Here is an 18865-nt window from a genome sequence, read left to right as displayed (position 1 = left end):
ATGAAAACATTTCTTCCTTTCTCAAGCGTGAGTGTCATGCGCCCAAAACGAAAAACATTTTAAATATTAGCTTCTAGTCACTTAAGAGCAACAACCTGTTAATCAGTCCGGCTGCAGAGCCATTTGACTCCCGACCATAAAGAATGATAGATCTGTCTGCTGCTGTAAGCGCTTCGAGATGAAAACACACCAGGAACAACAAACATTTTTATCCAGTTGTTCTACTGGAAAAGGACAGTTTTGTTTGTTTGTTTTTAGTTTCTGTTGAGAAGAACTTTCAAAGTTGAAAGTTGCAGCTCTTCCTACAATGACCTACTTTGATGAAAAAAAAAAACCCAAATAAGCCATTTACAACCATGCCAAGACCACTGTACTTCATCCCTACAACCATACTACCAAGTGAACAAGACACTGGTAAACCATCAGCCGGTTATTTGCCGGACAGTGCCACAATGATGCTGACAGAAAGTGAGCAGAATGGATGTTTAAATCAGAAAGAAAATGAGACATCCAGGAAGACTGGGGAACCTCGTCATGCCAGGAGGTCAAAGGATTTTTTCAGCAACTCACTTCTTTCCCATTGGAAATGGATGAGAAGTTTACAGGCTTCTGATCTTCAGAACAGTCCCTGACACAAAAGGAGAGACAATTTCAAAGACCAAGGGCTGGATTACACATTTATAGATCACAGGCATATTTAACAGGTCAGAGGGCCTCAAAAGATTAAAACACCAGTGTTTGTAGAATAATGGCTTCTTCAGATAGTTATGCCAAGACATCATCATTAAGCAGAGTCTGCCAGGTCCTAAAACCTCAAAAAGCATTTGTGGAGTGCTGGATGGAGCTTTGAAATCCATCTCACATTCTTCTTTGTTATGCCAGCTTGCCCTTAAACCTTAAAGTATTAAAGCTGAGAGACAGAGGCAAATTTACAAAAACTGCCATGGCAGTTATGGATTAGTATTCAATTATCGCTATCGGCATGTGTTAAACCACCAGATCATTACCCCAGAGTGACCATTTGTATGAGGAGAACTCACAAAGGGGAGAGGGAGATAGTATACCAAACCTCCCGTTCATCATTTTGACAGGGTCTTCTGGAGTGTTAGACTTTTATATTTATATATATTTCCATAGCACAATGAAAATAAAAAAGTACAAGCACTAAACAAGAAAGCCCCAAGGCAACCTAGAGACAAAAGCAAGCATTTTTATTTCTTTTCACAGGTGCAGAGACTAGGAGGCTGCTACTCTGTCTATTCTTATGCAGGGCTGCTGATTCCAACAGGCAGCCTAGGTTATTTGTGTAGCCTTACTCCAGCAATTAGGCATCTATGACACATGTTATTGCTTGGGAATTCAAAATTATGCTCGTATCGCTCGTTGCGAAATAAAAAATGCAATGCCACTGATTTAAAAAAATCCATAACCAACTGACATAGCCACATCATGCAGCAAGTCCATGGTAAAGACACAGAATTCAGGGTTTACCAGCTCCTCATTCTCCACTCCAACCATTACACTACATTGCTTTTCTACTTCCAAACCCAAGTCAAGTTGACTTTTTGCACAGGGTGAAGCCTCCCCCTGGCCTTAAGGGGCTGCTCCACCACCTGCAATGTGTAACTGCATCACGGTAGTCACTAATACAGCAGAATACACACAGATGATATAGACAGTTGTTCCCAGCAGCATCCTGATCAAAGCAGCTAAAAGAACCTGAGATTAGAAAAATCACAGTAAGTAAAATACAAGAAATCCAGTGACACTCATTGCCTTTCATCAGTTATTTTTTCATAATTTATTTGTTTGGCGATGCATAAGACTAGAGCTGAAAGAATAACACTTGTTGGATGCTGTTAAATCTTCTGATCTGGCAAGTAGAATTTTTGTAAATTTGTTTCCAATTAGTGTATACAACAAATGTTGCTTATGCCCAGCTGAACTCAGCTTCCTGGAAATTGTCCCTAACAAATGGCCATCTGATTAGTCCCCATCAGGGGGAACATACTGTATCTGAACAAGACGACTGGGAGAAAAACAAATGGCAATAAAGAGCACCAGGCACACCGTTACAATGCAAAGAGAGAACAGTAGTGTACCTTTGCTCATTTGAGGCGCAAATTCAAAAGGGTGGGAAAAAATCCAGTTTATCTTCCAAAGTCTTTATTGCCTTTTCTCAGGTCAATGACTTACATCATGCGTCATCTTTCTGGTACTTAAGTGAAATTTTCTGGTGCTCTGAACAAGTGATTTCAAACACAGAAAATATCTGGATTCTAGCCCTATTTCATGCTCTTTCTGAATTCTGTCACAAAGTAACTGATGACTTCAATCACACTGCAGCACTGATTTCCTCCCCTGGATCAATACAAAACATTTCTTGATTAGTTTTTTGGTGCTGGGAAGAATCTCATCACTATCAATCTTATTGACTGGCACCTTAAAGTACTAGTGTATGAAGATCCCTAGATTTATTTTTAAATAAAAGTTTCCATGCGTACATATAGACTGAAGTCCAAACAATTCATACTGCCAGATAGCTCACAAAAAACAGGGGAAGGTGAGAACAGGAGATGGAAGAGCTGTGAAGGGAGAGGGAGTAAGAATCCAAGGTGGGTACTGATGGCAAAGAGGATATTGGGTAGATTTCAGAAGTGGTGCAGACTACCGAGAGCACAGCTGCAAGGATATTTTGCTTAAATAGACAGCCCATAGGCATGAAAATACAATTGAGGATTCAGTAGACATACACCTTAAGACAGCAAGTATGTCACTTGTTGTTCTCTATTTCAGCAAGAAGACCTTACCTCAAAGGGTATATTGAAATCTAACCCACAAGACTATTTTAAAATGTAATTTGAATGTTGCAAGTCCTACCTCCGGACACAGGTATTCATTTGTCATATTTATATAGCAACTTCATCCTCAAGCTTCCTAAAGCATTTCACAATCGTATATTTGCAGTACTGTGAAAATGCAACCGCTGCTAGGGTGGCTTCCATAATAATGTGAGCACAGGGTATTGCTCAGCAATTAAAAAAAGGAGCCTGTGGTCAGGTCAAGACAACAACCAGAGGCTAAGCACCACTGTAATATGGTTTATAAATCATATACTTGCTCCTGCAGTTGCACTGCTTGAGAGAGTAGATGTATGAATTCCCCAAATCACACATATTTTGGCTGAATTCAAACTGCAGTGACAACCTAATACTGCTACAGTCTCTGTCATTCACGCAAGTTAGCACAGATCTGTGTGTTGAATCCAGGGGTCCCAAATCCGCTGGTGTTCTCAGTGTGTATAAATACAGTGCTTTGGACTGAAATTTGTTTCTCCATTTCTTTCTGAAAAGCCAGGGTAGTACCCATGCCAACTGCACTAAAAAATCATGAAGGCTGAAAAGTCAGGCACCAAAACTCCTGTGCAACATTAATTTGGGTGAGCACTATGATACAGTCTGGTTCCCTCGACTGTATTCAAGGACGCTACCTGCATTCTACACTTTTGCAGGAAATCCTGCCTGTAAACCATTTTACTACACAGTTCCAAATAGCTCCCAGAGCTGGTTCAGCTTGTGCACTGAATAAACTGAGAGAGCTGATTAAAAACTCAGCATATGATTAATAAGACTATTACTATGCATATTCACAGGCGGAGTGAACTGGATGTGTTTAGAAAAGCTTGATTTTGGCATTTCCCCATTTACTATGTCTGTCTGTGCAGCCTCAATAGATTCATTGTAGCTGATCTGTGTATATGTTTGTGACCTATATATGAGTTATATGTTTGTAAGATGTTTGCCCTGTTTGCACTGAGCTACCTTATGTGCCTAACCTCAGTGTGATTCAGGAAAACCAAAGTTAGAAGCACAAACTCCTTATATAGTAATGGGAAAAAAACAAGCACCTCCCAGAAGAACTGATTTAATAGGCCTAGGATGATGACCTAAAGTGGATGTTGTGAAAACCTCCTTAAAGCACCAAGTTTTTCCTACTTATTCTAAATATATATCTTTTTCCCCCTCTACAGTGCCAAAGGTCTGCTTAATTCACACAGATGTAATGGACACAAAGAAAAGAAAGAAACAGATGGCTAAGGGCCAGCGTGCAAGCAGCTCTGGTTGTGTAAACCAGTGCACACTTCCAATGTGTACACGAGGAAGCAGCGTGTGTGAAAGGGAGATGAATAGGGGTTCATCTGGAAAAAAGGAAACACAATGGATATCACACAGGACGTTTATAATGGGCAATTGAGACTGGGTCCTCAGGACTGAGTGACACTGGTCACACATGTGGCCAAAAACCCCACACTGATAAGAATAGCTGCAGTCAGCCTGCATTAGCCAGGAGCCAGTTTGAGAGCATACGGCAAAACAAATGATTCAATGCAATCTGCTCATTCTGCTGCTTCCCCCAAATATTGCTGTACTAACATCCTCTGCTTTTTGCCTTAGCCTTATTACATAGTGTTACTATTTAAGCACATGGAAAACATCTGTAGGGATGTCAGGGACCTACAGAACTATCAGTATGATGCGCTGCTGTGGAGGTTCTCATACTGTTTCTATAGATCAGCCTGAGAAGTTTACACATATCTTGCTCCTTACTCGTGCGAGAGAAGGGAGAAGGGAAAGCTAGCAGGCTTGTCCTGTTTGCCTCTTTTTCTTTCTCCCAGGCAAAAAAGGATGCATTCTCCCAGTGCATCTCTGGATTTCACAACAGGCACCCCAGCTCCTAGCTAGCACTGCTGTCCTTAAATTCTGTGAGGATCACAACAAGCAGAAGTTTTACCATCTAATCTGCTATTCACATCCTTCAACTTCCCAAAACATCTACCTTCAGGCCTATAATCTCCTGAGATAAAAATCTCAGTAAACAACGGAATGTTTGGGCTTTTTACACTGAAAACTTTTTTCCTTTTATAGATGTGGTTGAACAAATAAATGAGCCAGCACACTAGCAAGCAGTGACGTCCAAGACACCAGTGTCGCCACAACTCATCCGTCTATCACAAGTCTTGCCGTGTTTATTATTTTAAGAGCCACAGAATTCCCCCAGATTCAGACTGTACTGACTATAGAAACCTCTAGTCCGCTGTTTTTTAAAATTAAGGTCTACCTCTTGATGGCAAAGAGAAGATGTTTAAAAACTTAAACCTTAAAAACTGATACATAAGGAAGTAAAAAACATATTCTAAAGGTTTTCATTTAGGTTTGTTCTGTAAAGCTCAGGGTTTAGAATCAAATCTAACCATTTCTGGGGATCTTAACTACATGCACTCAGGCTGACAGACTGCTCTCAGTTTCACTGAGGTTCTTTTCCTGGTTCTGCCAGTAACCTGCTGTGTAACTTTGCGGTTATTCTCTCTTCTCTGTGTTCTTCCTTCTTTTTTCTCTCTCTGCCTTCCTTGTCATTGTTTGGGTCTCTATAATCCTGACCCTTTGAAGCTCTAAACATGTATCTTGACATGTAAGTAGTCCACTAGAATGTATGGGACTACTCACAGAGACCATTTATACATACAGCAGTATAATATATAAAATAATATATTTACATTTTACAATGGAGTTTTGTATATGTATGAAAACACACCAAACCAACTGAAAGCTACTTATTTATCTGTATCTATTACAACTACACACTATTCTTTTCTTTGGACATTTCCATTGGCAGCTCTTATCCTGTTTGTTATCTAGAAAGATTAATTTTATTGGGCACATACAGTACCATATCACAGTGCAGCTCCAAGTTTAGGTCTCCTTTATTAGTGTGAAGTCGCACATAGCCCTTCTTCTTCACGTAGTTGTATCTCACAACATCTTCTTCAATAGCAGCTATACCAAAGCAAAAGACAATAATTACCTCTCTGGAAGCTTATTCATTGATCTTTAGAAATCATCAGAAAACAAATTGCTAGATTCTACTACTTTACTGTCTGATCTCATCCCCTGGGGTACTGGGTCTTCAGGGACTGTACTCTGCAATTCAACTACGATAACCTCACATTAATCTCTGTGCAAAACACTTTCCATTATAGAAAACCACCAACTCCTCAAGAGCCAACAATATCATCTATATTTTTAAGTCACAGAAGCATTCAGTATTACAAACTATAATTTTCAAGTAATGCCTACCAATCACAAATGTTACTTTGAAACCAAATTGTTCTTGTCAAACTTGGAAGCCAAGCAGGTAGTCATCAGTCAACCACAAATTGCTGACATATGAGGACCTACCCATTTCTGAAAACAAATGAAGTTAAGTTACTGGAAACATTACTGGAAAGTCAAACCAAAGGATCAATCTAGGATGTTTCCACTTCCATTTTGTCAAAATGTCCAGTTAGTCAGATATTTTCAACACTCAAATATCCACCTGCAAATCACTGTAATCCACCAAGTAAAGGAACTGAACTTGGTAAACGTAGTTTTAGCAACGTATTCAATCTTTGCCTAAGTGTGTGACATACGTCTAAATTTTAGTGCCGAAAGCCAGACCTTTCTCTTCAGCTGTGAACACTAATTGCTCAGCTATTTAATCAATATTCAAATTAAATAAATTCTATACATTTGTGTTTAGGCTGGAGAACAAAAGGAAAACGTCATTGTACTAAAATGCTTTTTTGTGTAACCTTGAAAAGCAGTATATCAAAAGTTATCACCACAAAATTTGCTGTCATTCTAACCAATACCAGGTTAGGCCAAAAAGGTGGTAAAAATTTGTATGCTATTTGAGGAGAGATTATACTTCATTCCTAACTTACATAAGCGGCTACCCCATTTTGTGGTCCCTGGGCATAGGAAATGCCTCATTAATTTCAGTTCAACATAAGTAACTGCTATTCAAAGCTGAAGCTAATTCCTAATTGCTCCATTATTTTCAGAATGAGCTCACTGGAAAGTAAGGATATATATTCTCAGGAAATACATTTCCATGGCATCAGTACTGACCAATTATCAATGCTTTCCTTCAGTCCTCATAAATATATGCGTGCTAGGGAGCACACTTTAAAACTGGGAAGTAAATAAACAGCTTGTAGCTAGGTACCTGCTTCGTGGATAGTTTCAGGCACCATTGCAGTGGAGGTGAAGGAAGCACTTACTGCTCCAGTGGAATAGTGAGCCTGTTTGCAGAGGAAAAAGCAAGACAAAAAGACATTAGATCTTAGAATTTATCTACTAAAGATACTATACAAGCACTAGGACACACAAATGTTATCCTTCTGAAGGCAGACTTTCCACTCTAGCTCCTATAGAAAGAAATAAATGCACGATGCAGTGATAATTCATCTGTAACACATAACATTTGCTCTGATGAAACTCCAGTTAAGGCTGCCCATGTACTGAGCTGAAGGGGCTTATTGCTTCCACTACAGTTTAATACATCATTATGCAAAGATTCTATTATCAGAATTTATTTGTATGTCCACAGGTGGAAATATGAAAGGAATACTGCTGGCGAGACATCTGTAAAACTCTCCAATGTTGCTGAATAAGTGGAAGGAAAACGCAGTGAACCACAGAGATACTGTGGAGGAAAGCAAACCACCCCCACTCACGGCCCTTCTGCAAGCAGAGGCATGGTCCCGTCATTCCCAATGTCTATTTTGAGCTTTGTAATTCTCTTGCAGAAGGGAAATGTGAACGTCACACATGGATTTTGTAGTAAATTACAAAGATCTAATAAACCCAGAGATATGTTTAGCAGCTCTGGGGCGATGCCTGTAAAGAATACAGGTCAGGCCAATGCTCTATCCATAAGGTTACACTATTATCCTATGCAAGTGCCACATCAGTAGCTGACAATCTGACTCTCCAACATGTGTAGAGCTCATTGTTGTCTCTCACCTCTTTTTTTTTCTCCCGACATGTTTTGTTTTATTATAACACTGTGATGCCCTGAAAAAGGGGCAAATGTGATCCCAGTCCTTGGTCACATACACTCCCTAATCTGTCACTAAGCCTCCTCATTAAAAGCCAGATGCTGCATTGCTATTCGTTTTCATGTAAGTGTAATCAAAGCACGAAGACACATACATCCCAGAATTACCAAAGGAAAGAAGAATACTCTGTCTTGCCCATTTCAAACAGCCTTTGATGTAGGAAATCTAGATGCAGATGAATTGTTTCTCTTGACAACCATGAACACACAGCAACATGCACCTGGAAGAACCTCCTTTAAAATATTCCACTAAAAAACCTGCATTCCAGTGGAAAGAAATGGAGAAGCAGCTGTGGATCATTTATATATTTGCCCACACCAGAAATTATTCACTTGCAGAGCCCTTAAGGAGTGTTCTCTCTGCCAATAACTGCAGAAAGCAATGATAAAACAATTCAAAGCAAGAGATTACAACCTGGGAAAAAAGGTTCTGCCAACATATACATCATAACCACATCATAAAGATTCTTCCTTCTTATTGGGCTCCATTTCTAAAATGTTTAGGTTCATTTACAATGATTTAACAAAGAGAAACTCACTGACACATACAGATTTCTAAGGAATCCCAATATGATTCTCATATTCTCTTCTATGACAAATTCCCATGTAACAGAAAACAGAAGGACAGTGTCTGTTTATGCTGCAGCATGGCCTCTAAGCTGAAAAACATCTATTACCATTCTTGAAGGAGTCAGTCAGTGCCAAAGTACAAATTAAATCAACGTACTGCGTTCAGCTTATCCACTTTCTTCTTTTCAGGAGCCTTCATAGTAGCTGCTAGAATATCATCGCCTTTGAACTCCTTATAAAGCTCCAGTAAAGTCTCTCGGGTCTCTGTATTTGTATTTTTCAAATAGTACGATGGATCTAATTTTGCTTTTTCTTCATCTAGATAAGACAAAGTTAAATCATTCAGAGTTAAAAGAAAAATATTATTTTGTTCTCCTTCAGTTTATTACATATCTAGTTACACAGAAATCTTCCAGATATTATTTCTACTTTTTTAAAAATAAAAAGGTCTAGTAACTATATTTATTCCTGCAGAAACAGCAACAAATAGCAATGCATAACACTAATGACAGTTTAACTTGAAATGTAGCACAAAAAATGTCAGTATGATAAAATATAACAAAAGAAAACAACAACTTCAAATCAACCATTTCACAAATTTCTTTGAAACCACTAGAAATTATCTAAGTTCATGCAGGTCTTGTAAAATTTTCATAGAACAATAAAGACTAGACGCAGTTGGATACAATATAAACTTCTGTCCTTTGCCTCCTCACTGAATGGCCAGGCCTGTGATGCAAAAATCCCAAGATCAGATCTTTAATGATATCAAGGGGAGGAAGCTGGTGGACTGTAGAATGTGATGATTTTTTTTTTTTTTATTATTTTTTATTTTTACAAGTTTCACTTGTTCTCTGTCTTGGTATGCCTACTATTTGCTGGATATTAAACATTCCATCTCTGAGATAATACCCACTTATTTTTAGTGGGTAAATAGAGAGAGAGATGCTTGCTTAGAGAAGTAGTAGCTTTAAAGAAAAAAAAAAAAAAGGAAAAAAAAAAAAGATGAGCATAGTAAGACCCAGAAAAACATACCATGCTTAGATTCAGCAATTAGACCTCATTAGAAGCAGTTCTAAAGGAAACCACAAGGGCAAAGGAGAGAATTAGAGAATTTTTTCCTTCAGCAATTTAATATTAGCAGATATTACTAAGCATTTAACTATTCCAAAACCACAAAATAATTAAGAAGAAAATTTCTTAGATATCTAGAAATAAAAAAAAAGCATTTATTTTTTATTATTAAAATAATTTGGGGACTATTTTAGAAAAACCTATATAAATCTTTAACCTGGAAGATGTCCACTGTTACCCAGACAGAAGGATGGGCAATATGTTGTTGATACACATGGAAGAGCCTAGCAGACAGGTATGAGAAGATGTAGACTTCCTTGTCTTGGTTCTGGTACAAGGCTAACGGACCTTTTGCCAAATTATTTTTCCTCCTTTCTCTCTTCTCTATCACCTACCTACTCTTAAAGGATACAGAAAGCTGTCCGTGTTTGCGCAGCACTCAACAGAGACAGTTAATGATTTCTCAAAGAATCATGTCTTTGCTTCAAAATTTGTTAACCCCTTTTCATGTGAGAGGGACAGTTTCAACAAGTTATTGATGTTTCCAAGAAGCTTTCAAAGTTACCACTAGCCACTGAGGGATGTCCACCCAGAAAACTGCAAATTCCACAATGTCGCCTTTAGAATTCACATATTCGGGTTGATGTTTTCTCAGCCTACCTTCAATTCATCCTTACCTGGATCAATTACTTTTATGTTGTTCTTAACGTGAAAGAAGTTTGAGACATTGAACTTATCCAGGTTTGTTGGATCCTGAAAATAATAATTAAAAAAACAAATATCAGAGAGCTTGGCAGGCACCCATTCCATGCAACAGAGTAGTCTGAAGGGCAGACACCACCATAATAAACAAATAGGGAGAGACAGAATAACTTCCATATTCACAAAACCATAGGAAGATGAAAAAAATATAAAGCAATCAACCCCAACCAACATCAGCAATGAGCCTGTTCACAGTAGGCTCCTTAGGGATCTGGAATTTAGTCCTAAACATAATATTACACATATTTTGCCTACAGAAGTTACTAAAAGAACCAAGCTGAGTCTGCCTTATCCTAGTGAGAAGAAAGTACAAGAAACTGCAATTGCCCAGTTCTTTACTTTGTTCTGTGGTTTGGGTTAAGATCTATGCAAATTCACATTAGCTATCACTTTCTATTTATAACAGTGTGCCTGGTCTGCTGCATTTCAAAACGCAAATAAAGCTAAGGGCAAGCCTGTGCAGTCAGAATTGGTTTGACTGAGGGTTTTTTGAGTAGTGAAATCTGTGCTTACAGAATTATGTTTAAAAATAAAACCTAATAATTAAAAAAGCAACAAAAAGTGGTAGTATGAAAACTCTATTGAGTAACCACTCAAGGAAAGCAGCAAAAATATACAGTCCATTAACTGTGAGTCTTTATACTATCTCTAGGCAACTTTCTGCATAACCTTTTGCTCGAGAGAGTGAGACAAGGAATGCCTACTGATGATCTAGGTTACATTATACCGTTATTAAACAGTCCTTAATCCTCTTCTTACAGTGACTTCAAGGTTTTCTCCTCAATCTCCTCTGCAGCACCGAAAGGTCAAAACACCAGCCCAGGATACCCAGTCATTTCTGGAAATTCTATCTTACAGAAAACAATTCAAAATCTAAAATGCCAAAATATCTTAATAATATGCAATAGTTTCAAGTTCAGGATAAAAATAATACAACATATTAATCAAAGAACTGTGACACTGACATGAATAGTATTATCCCAAATAAATTTAACAAAGCTTCTCAGACCACCACTGTTGGTAAGAAGGTCCAACAATTCCATCTCTGCTAAAAAGAATGATTAATACAAGCAGAGCTGGTAGCTCCATCACTTATTAAATGATCTGATTAGGCCTTTTATTCACCCCTGAAATGGTATGCACCACCAGGGAGTGCATTTTTAGTTTCACTGCTGGTAGTAAAACCAAAACACATTTATGAAATCAAGCTGTGTCAATCTACACCCTAATGATGACCTCCTGTCCCCTTTCCCAACCACTATATAATAATTTTCTGTTGTTTCCTGCCCCACTATACCCCTCCAATAGGTCTTCATCAAGTCATGGACTGCCAAAACTCCCAGATATTTTATCTTTAAGATCCTGAATAAGAAATAGATAATCTTTAAATAAAACTACTAAGAAATAGGAAATTTGGACCATTTTTGTATCCTCTTGACACTGGCACTCAGATGTATTTATTATTTATTACCTCACATACAGGGTTATGTATGTATGAATAGAGATAATTACAGCCTTGCTCTCTGACAGTCAACAAAATGCACAGAGAAGGTCTGGAGAAAGGGCTCAGTGTGCTTCCAGAAGACACAGGTTGCCTCCTCCCAAATACTCTTCAGTAATCATGAGCTGCAGCTTTCCCAGACAGAAATCATTGCCTTGCACATAAAGGTACCACCTCAAAAGGTGAAGGAAGGAAGGCTGCTTTTCCAGGAAAGGAAAAAAAAATAATCTGTGTATTAATATTAATAGAGACAAATGGATTTATAGCAATCCACATGTCTGCCGTTCACAGCAAAGTTGAAGGGCAAAGACTGACTCCTGAACTGACTTTTCATGGACAGGAGAGAGGGCGGGATACAGCAGTAAAGGTGAACCAGAAAACACCTTCACTATATTCCTCTAAATAAAGCTTCTTGATTTACTGATTTATTGATTGTTTAAAAATAAATAAAAGGACATCACAACTGCCAGTGCCTTATGAAACAAGGTGTTTTGTGCTCAGGGTACCATGAATCAGATTAGTTCAAACTGTTTCTCATCCACAGTTCATTCAAACGTTTACCTGGCTTAACCAGCCTAATTGCAGGCATTGAGCAACTGGCAAAAATGTTTACAGTCTGCCTCCCTGCAAGGGATTTCTCAGGGCTCTCCAAACCTCCGCTAACCTCCCCACAGGCAATGCATCCATTACGGTATGAAGAACATCAGAGGCCACAGGGCAGCTCCCTCTCCTTGCTGACTGCAGCCATCCGTCTGCTTTCTGAGAGACTAGAGACAACCCTAAACCCCAGAACTGAGACCAAGGTCCTCTGCACAAGGTCCTTCATCATGTTCAGGTGGGCCATTTGTTCAAATGGAAACCTCGACACAGGTTTGATTTACAGTGTTGTCCCTTGTGTTCCTGATTCTGCAAAGCAGGAGTCTCACCACGCATCAAGAAGGCAGATAACCCACGCGCCTACTCCAAAACCAGTTTCCCTCTGTCAGTGGAAAAAACCCTCCAAAACGGTTCCTCAAGTTGAAATTAGAGTGTCATCTTATAGAGGACACCTGGGACAAGTGGTTGACATTATTGATTCCTCCCTCTAAAATACAGCATCGTGATATACTAGGAGAAGTTTGATTAGAATTAGTTTGATTAGAATTAGGCAAACACGCATACTAAGTGTGACAGTACTGCAGTGAATATTAAATTAAACACAAGACACCATTTCCTCCTACCATCCCCCAGAGCAGAAACACATCTGACCAGTCCAAACTGTGCTGCAGAAGACCCAAACCATTTCCTTACTGATGGTACTGAGTCCTACAACACAAGATACACATTTTTTAAAGGTAGGTCTATGTAAATTTTAAAAGTGTACATGGTCTTTAACATATCGCTTCAGGAAGAAAACTGTCTGAACACTAATAATTAGCCTGCCAAGTTCCTCTCATTGCATCCATGACAGTTACTAAGCACAAAACCAGAGCAGTCCGACCAAGACACCACAGGGATGGCAGACGGACATGCCCGCATCGTCAAAGACTTGAGCTCTAATGAATTTACTGCCTCTCCTGGTCAGAGAAAGGCTGGACTCACAGGGATGCTCCCAATCCTATTAAGATTAAGGCCTAGAGGCTAAAGGCCTAAAGAAGTAAATTCTGTGTGAGCGCACAGAAACCAGATAGGAAGATGAACCATGAAGAGTGAATTGGCCCACTTTTGTTTGTCAGCATGTTTAAAAATATGTATTCAAATTACCATAGGTAGCAGTCTCAGGATTTTTCTTATTAAGGTCACAAACCATAAACTTTAGTTTAACAAATTACTAGCACAGATACAGACTTCAAAGGGTTGCTAACCATCATGACTATTAAAATCTCCTACTTGAAGTTTTCCTGAAAGCTGAGCTCTGAAAACAATTAATCTCAAGTTTTATTCCACTTGGTTTTTTCCTATAATTTTCTGGTTTCACCTACTTAGGGAAACAGTTTAAACTCTGTTAATCTTAAGCACCATACACACAACCACCCAAAAAAGCAGGTTAAAACCAGTGCAGTTTTACACCATGTGACTTCTTTGAGGCCTGGTTCCTCTCTCACCATTTGGTCGGCCATGCTGCATCCCTAATTATGTGCAAGACTGTTACCTTCATACCCTGACCGCGTCCCAGTGCATCACTTCTTTACCAGCCACTCTGCACACGCATCGGTGCAGGATTCGCCCTCAAAGAGCTCTCACCCGCAACCGAGAGAAAATCTGCTCTGACCTTCTGTCACGCAAAGAGCAAACGAGAAATAGCTGAGGAGTGAAATATCAATTAACAGCGTGCAGCTCGTCTACCTCCAACCTAGCTCATTAGTTATGCTTCCTGCCACAAATGCCAATGGTGTTTAACAGCTTGTCGGGAACCATGTCTTGTCCATGGCTGATTAGGTTGTACAGAAACAATAAAATTGACATAAGGAAGCACATTAACAGTATGAGCCTTTTTTTTTTCCTTTAACGGCAGCAAACCTGTTTGCATTCTATCCAGACTTTTTTTTTGTTGTCTGTTTATTTCTCCCAGGACCCCCCCTCCATTTCTGTGGTGTAAAGCAGATGCATTTGTTAGCGTGAGTCTATCGGGGAAGGCCCTCAGCAGGCTGCCTTCAGAGGACTGTGCCTATTACCACTGGCACAACAGGGTTGGGGGGGTTAATTGCAATTCTTCCGGCAAAGAGGAACAGAGCACCTCTACCTCTGCGATCTGCAAGCACTGCCGCTGAGCAGAGCCACACTTCTCACTAACCCCACCTCCCCTGCCAGCACACAGCCCAGCAATAGCTTCTAAGAGTTGCCAGAGCAGGAATAATTTCTGCTGTATCTTCACAAATTTGAGAGCCATGGTTTCTGGTTTGTGAACAGAGACAGAGTGGAGGATGAAGGATTGATGGGAGCTAAAGGGGAAATTGTTCTTAGTTCCTCTGAACGCTTCCTACCAAATGGGATGTGAAAGCAGGGTACTGCAGCATTCTCACTTTGCTCTCCTCAGGACCCTCTCACACTTGGTGTGATGGGAAGAAGTGCGTAGGACTGTCAGAGCCCACCACCGTGTCCAGCAAAGCACTACCTGACCCTGTTCCTCTCTGTGTATCTTGGGCAGGAGCTTGCTTCAGCCTGCCCACTCTTATATGAGGGAATCCAGATCATACTTACTTATGTGCATCGTTACACAAAGAATAATTTGCAAAATAAATGACTGAAACACACATAGAATTTACAGTAGCACTCAATAATAATAATTTCTGCCAGACTGTTGACCAGATTTTGCCACAAAGATTAAATGGTGGACAGTAGACCTTGAGATCTAACACTGATTTATACCCTCAGAAAAAACTTATTGGAAGATAACTTCAAATCAGGTTAAACATTTAGATTGAAAACTATCTGAAAACCTGTAAAGCATAGGACTGAAAGAATCACCTAGTTCTGAATTGTAGTCTAATGCAATCTTATTACATCAAAACTCTTTCAAAGCTGTACTGAATCCTACCTTTAAAACAACTGCAAAGTGAAATGATGAACAGCAATGTACCAGAATGGGAAGAAACGGGAGGTATGAACACTGCAAACGAGGTTCAACAACACCAGCCTTCCTATTAGATACCCTGTCCCCACAGACTTCCAAGTGCTTTACATCATATCTTACCCATTAAGTATAACTAATAAATCTTGAAGTACTTGAGCTGCTTGTCAGCTGGTAGCACATTCATGACATTTGCAAGGGATGCTAAGTTAGGCTGAGCTGATCATCTTTCAAGGTAAACGAATACAAGTGGGTTTAGAGTTATGAAAAACACAGACCAAACAAAACAGCAATATTCCATTTAGAAGAGGTACGAACCAGTACAGTTCGGAGAAAAATTATCTGGAATAATGATAAGGAGAGAGAAATTTGGGAAAAAAGTAGCACCTGCACTGTAGAAGATGGAAAGCTTGACTCGAGTTTGTGGCAAAATCACACAGCTAAGAAAAGGAAATTTCAACTTGAGGGTAAAGAGATACAGTCTAAAAAATCCAGTCGTACTAAGATTGCTGGTGTCTAGGAAGGATTTCATATGGGATAATGTCACGTGTATTTCTGTCATCATCAGCAAGATATTAAACCAGAATCCATGACATCTTTTGCCTGAATAACTACATTCCCGTTTTGGTAATGTATCTTGCACACCAGGATATGGCGTTATTCTTTACCTTCTGCCCTGAGGGGCTGGATAATATCGCCATATGTTGATGAAAAACTGCCATGCTCTACCCCAGGACATTTGCATTTCAACAGGGGAGAAAAGCAATTTCTATATATGTAAGTGCAGGAAGCACTGTGGGTCCCTTTACAAAGAGAAGCACATCACAGATCTAAGATAGTGTTATTAATAACTAAAGTTGTGATTTTGCTTTTTTTAGTTCCAGATCCAAAATAATTTGTCCTTTTTAACAAGTAAACTTAATAGCAATAGGACACAAACAACTACCACTAAAATCAAAGCGACCAGCTGAGATGGTGCTCACCAGAAAAGACAACAGGGGTGGATTATGATTAGTGTTTGAATAATGTTAGCACTGAGAACAGAACAAAGAATTTTATGCAATTCTCTCTCTTCTGGAAAGGGCAATTTTTTTTGGTTTTGTTTTTAATTACATACATTAGGAGAGAGAGGTCAAGTTTGAGGTCAGTTGCTATTCTGGTAAAAGAACATCCGTAGCAGCTGTAGAATTGCCCTTTATGTATCAATAAGGAAAAATGTGATCATACAAATAATCTGTAAATATACATTATTCAAATTTTCCACTTATCATGTTGTATTTCACTACCAAACGCAGGTACCTCATCTGCTTCCTAGGACATTCAGAGTCAGCCTCTGGAAATGCTATTTTCTATTGATAAACACAGCTATTACAGACAGTCTTATTCAGCTGTTATTTGCAAAGCAAAGAGTGTTTTTTATAGCAACTTCCCTTATATCTACCTTTATGCCAAACAGCAGGGTCAGGGTTACCAACTCACTCTCAAATCCAGCTCTCTCGGATAGCACAGTACTCAATTTACACAGGGGAATGGGAAAACAACAAAGTGATAAATTTCAACACAGAATTGAAAGCTTTTTAAGAGAAGCAGGATTTGGGATAGAGCTCTAGAGCTGCAAATTGAAACACAACAGATTGCAGTCACGAACTCTGGCTAAGAAACAAAGCCACAGGTGGTAGAGCTTGGCAGTGTGAAGCCACCACGCTGCCTGCAGGGTTGTCAACAAGAGAGCTTGTACAGGAGACACTGGTCTGCCTTTCAACAATTTCCATGAAGAAAATACTATGAGAAAATAAGAACAGATTCCTGTACCGCATGTACATAAGTAGTTTTAATACCTAGGCTGGTCATACCATATTCTGACCTCAACAAAGCAAGTTGGGGTAGGGCAGCATTTGAATAGGAGAAATCAAGGAATACTTGCAAGTTTGCAGTGGGTGTTGTACAGTGCATTAAATGGCCCTTACTTCTCATTCTACACCCCAAAGCCATTTTAGCCTGTTTGTTGAAAATCCTTTTTTGAGAAAAATATTTAAAACCTAATTGGGCAATAGGTCAAACTTTAGCTGGTTAACGGCATTCAGATGGTCAAAACCTCTTCCAGTCCAATTCCAAAACGAGGGTATCTTTGCTATTTCTAAACTTACTCGAGAAGAGCCTGCCACAAGATTGTACACTGCAGAAGTCAACACCAATACATAACGAGTTGTTTACTTAAGAGGAACAAATCTACTCATGCATTACCAACATCATCCTAAATGGATGTGAGAGAGGTACAGGTAATGTATGGCTGTGGATGACTGTACTGGTGACTGGACAACTGTCATAATCTACTTAGTTTCTGTTAATGGATGTATTCCTCCAAGCAAGATAGAAACCCAACATGTCAGGAGCAGAATGAAGGTTAAAAATATTGATAAAAATCCACATATGGAACATATAAATTGCTAGCTATTGCATTTTGAGATCCAGGAGACTATAGCATCTGTTTGCTTTTATGAAAAATCAAAGGTAGGCATGTAAGTGGAACATGCTCTTTATACATACATTCAATTCCAAACCTACAAAACATACCAAAATACTTTTAAATGACTGCACATTTCAATTATTTGTTCAAAATAATTTGGTTTTCCAAACTGATGCACAGAAACATTTTTAGTCACTCATGTTGTCTTTTTTTACCATTCCAAACCCACTAGCAACCATGCAGTTACATTCAAATAACATTCTGTTGGGAGCTTTCAATCTGAAAAAGCTATGTTTTTTGCTTCCATTGGATTAAAACCATTTTACTTTGTTGCATTAGCTTGAACAGCCATAAATCCAAAGGAATAGAGGAAAAATATTTATAAACATGCTGCTCAGCGCTGGGCAGTAGGGAAGAAGGGATAAATTTAATTTAAATTTAGATATAAATGAAAAACATTTTTCTATTCAAATTAGACTGTATTAGTCTTGGTTAGTGGCAATTAACTGTTCATGAGATGCATACTAACTCATGACTCCCAATAATAATGATCCTTGAACCTTTTTTCCCCTATTTTGAAATCATGCAAGCTTAAACATGCCTACTCTTAATCAAAAGTTTTAGATCTTTTGATACTAAACTTCATCTGTAAATAGTATCTTTTACACTCTGAATTTTACAATGCTGTTTTAATTTGGGTTTTAATTCTCTTAATATTGGTAGAAGACCAACATTGGTATCTATTCAGAAGAAAACCATTCTAAGCAAGCAAATCCTCTGGTTTGCTGCTTATTTTACTCTACATTTAGAGAAGCATTCTATAAAAAATGCTTTTCTGAAGCTTTGACTCTTTTAGGCATCTTCAAAAGAGTAAGATGCACAATCAATTTCAGTCTTGATGTAACATGTCAACTTCCTAAAAGTTTATATACTTTACATTCCAAAACATGCTGCTTTTGACAACAGACCACACACTGTTGGCTGTCTAGAGCTGGAGGTT

The 18865-nt window shown here is 38.8% G+C and overlaps 1 protein-coding gene across 1 annotated transcript in view; it reads right to left on the bottom strand.

Moving 5' to 3' along the window:
- The window catches only part of PPIL2 (peptidylprolyl isomerase like 2), a gene marked incomplete at its 5' end in the record, with an annotated part of 74295 nt that overhangs the window by 34375 nt on the left and 21055 nt on the right, over positions 1-18865 (bottom strand). The window contains 4 exons of the mRNA XM_009639877.2: positions 5728-5834; positions 7048-7123; positions 8669-8829; positions 10263-10338. Coding sequence (XP_009638172.1) covers positions 5728-5834; positions 7048-7123; positions 8669-8829; positions 10263-10338 — 420 coding nt within the window. The remainder of the gene's footprint in view (positions 1-5727; positions 5835-7047; positions 7124-8668; positions 8830-10262; positions 10339-18865) is intronic.

Source organism: Egretta garzetta, unplaced genomic scaffold, assembly GCF_000687185.1.
Source record: "Egretta garzetta isolate BGI_Z169 unplaced genomic scaffold, ASM68718v1 scaffold25, whole genome shotgun sequence".
NCBI classification, from domain to species: domain Eukaryota; kingdom Metazoa; phylum Chordata; class Aves; order Pelecaniformes; family Ardeidae; genus Egretta; species Egretta garzetta.
The sequence above is the reverse complement of the archived record's forward strand: the minus strand, read 5'-3'. Positions and strand labels throughout refer to the sequence as shown.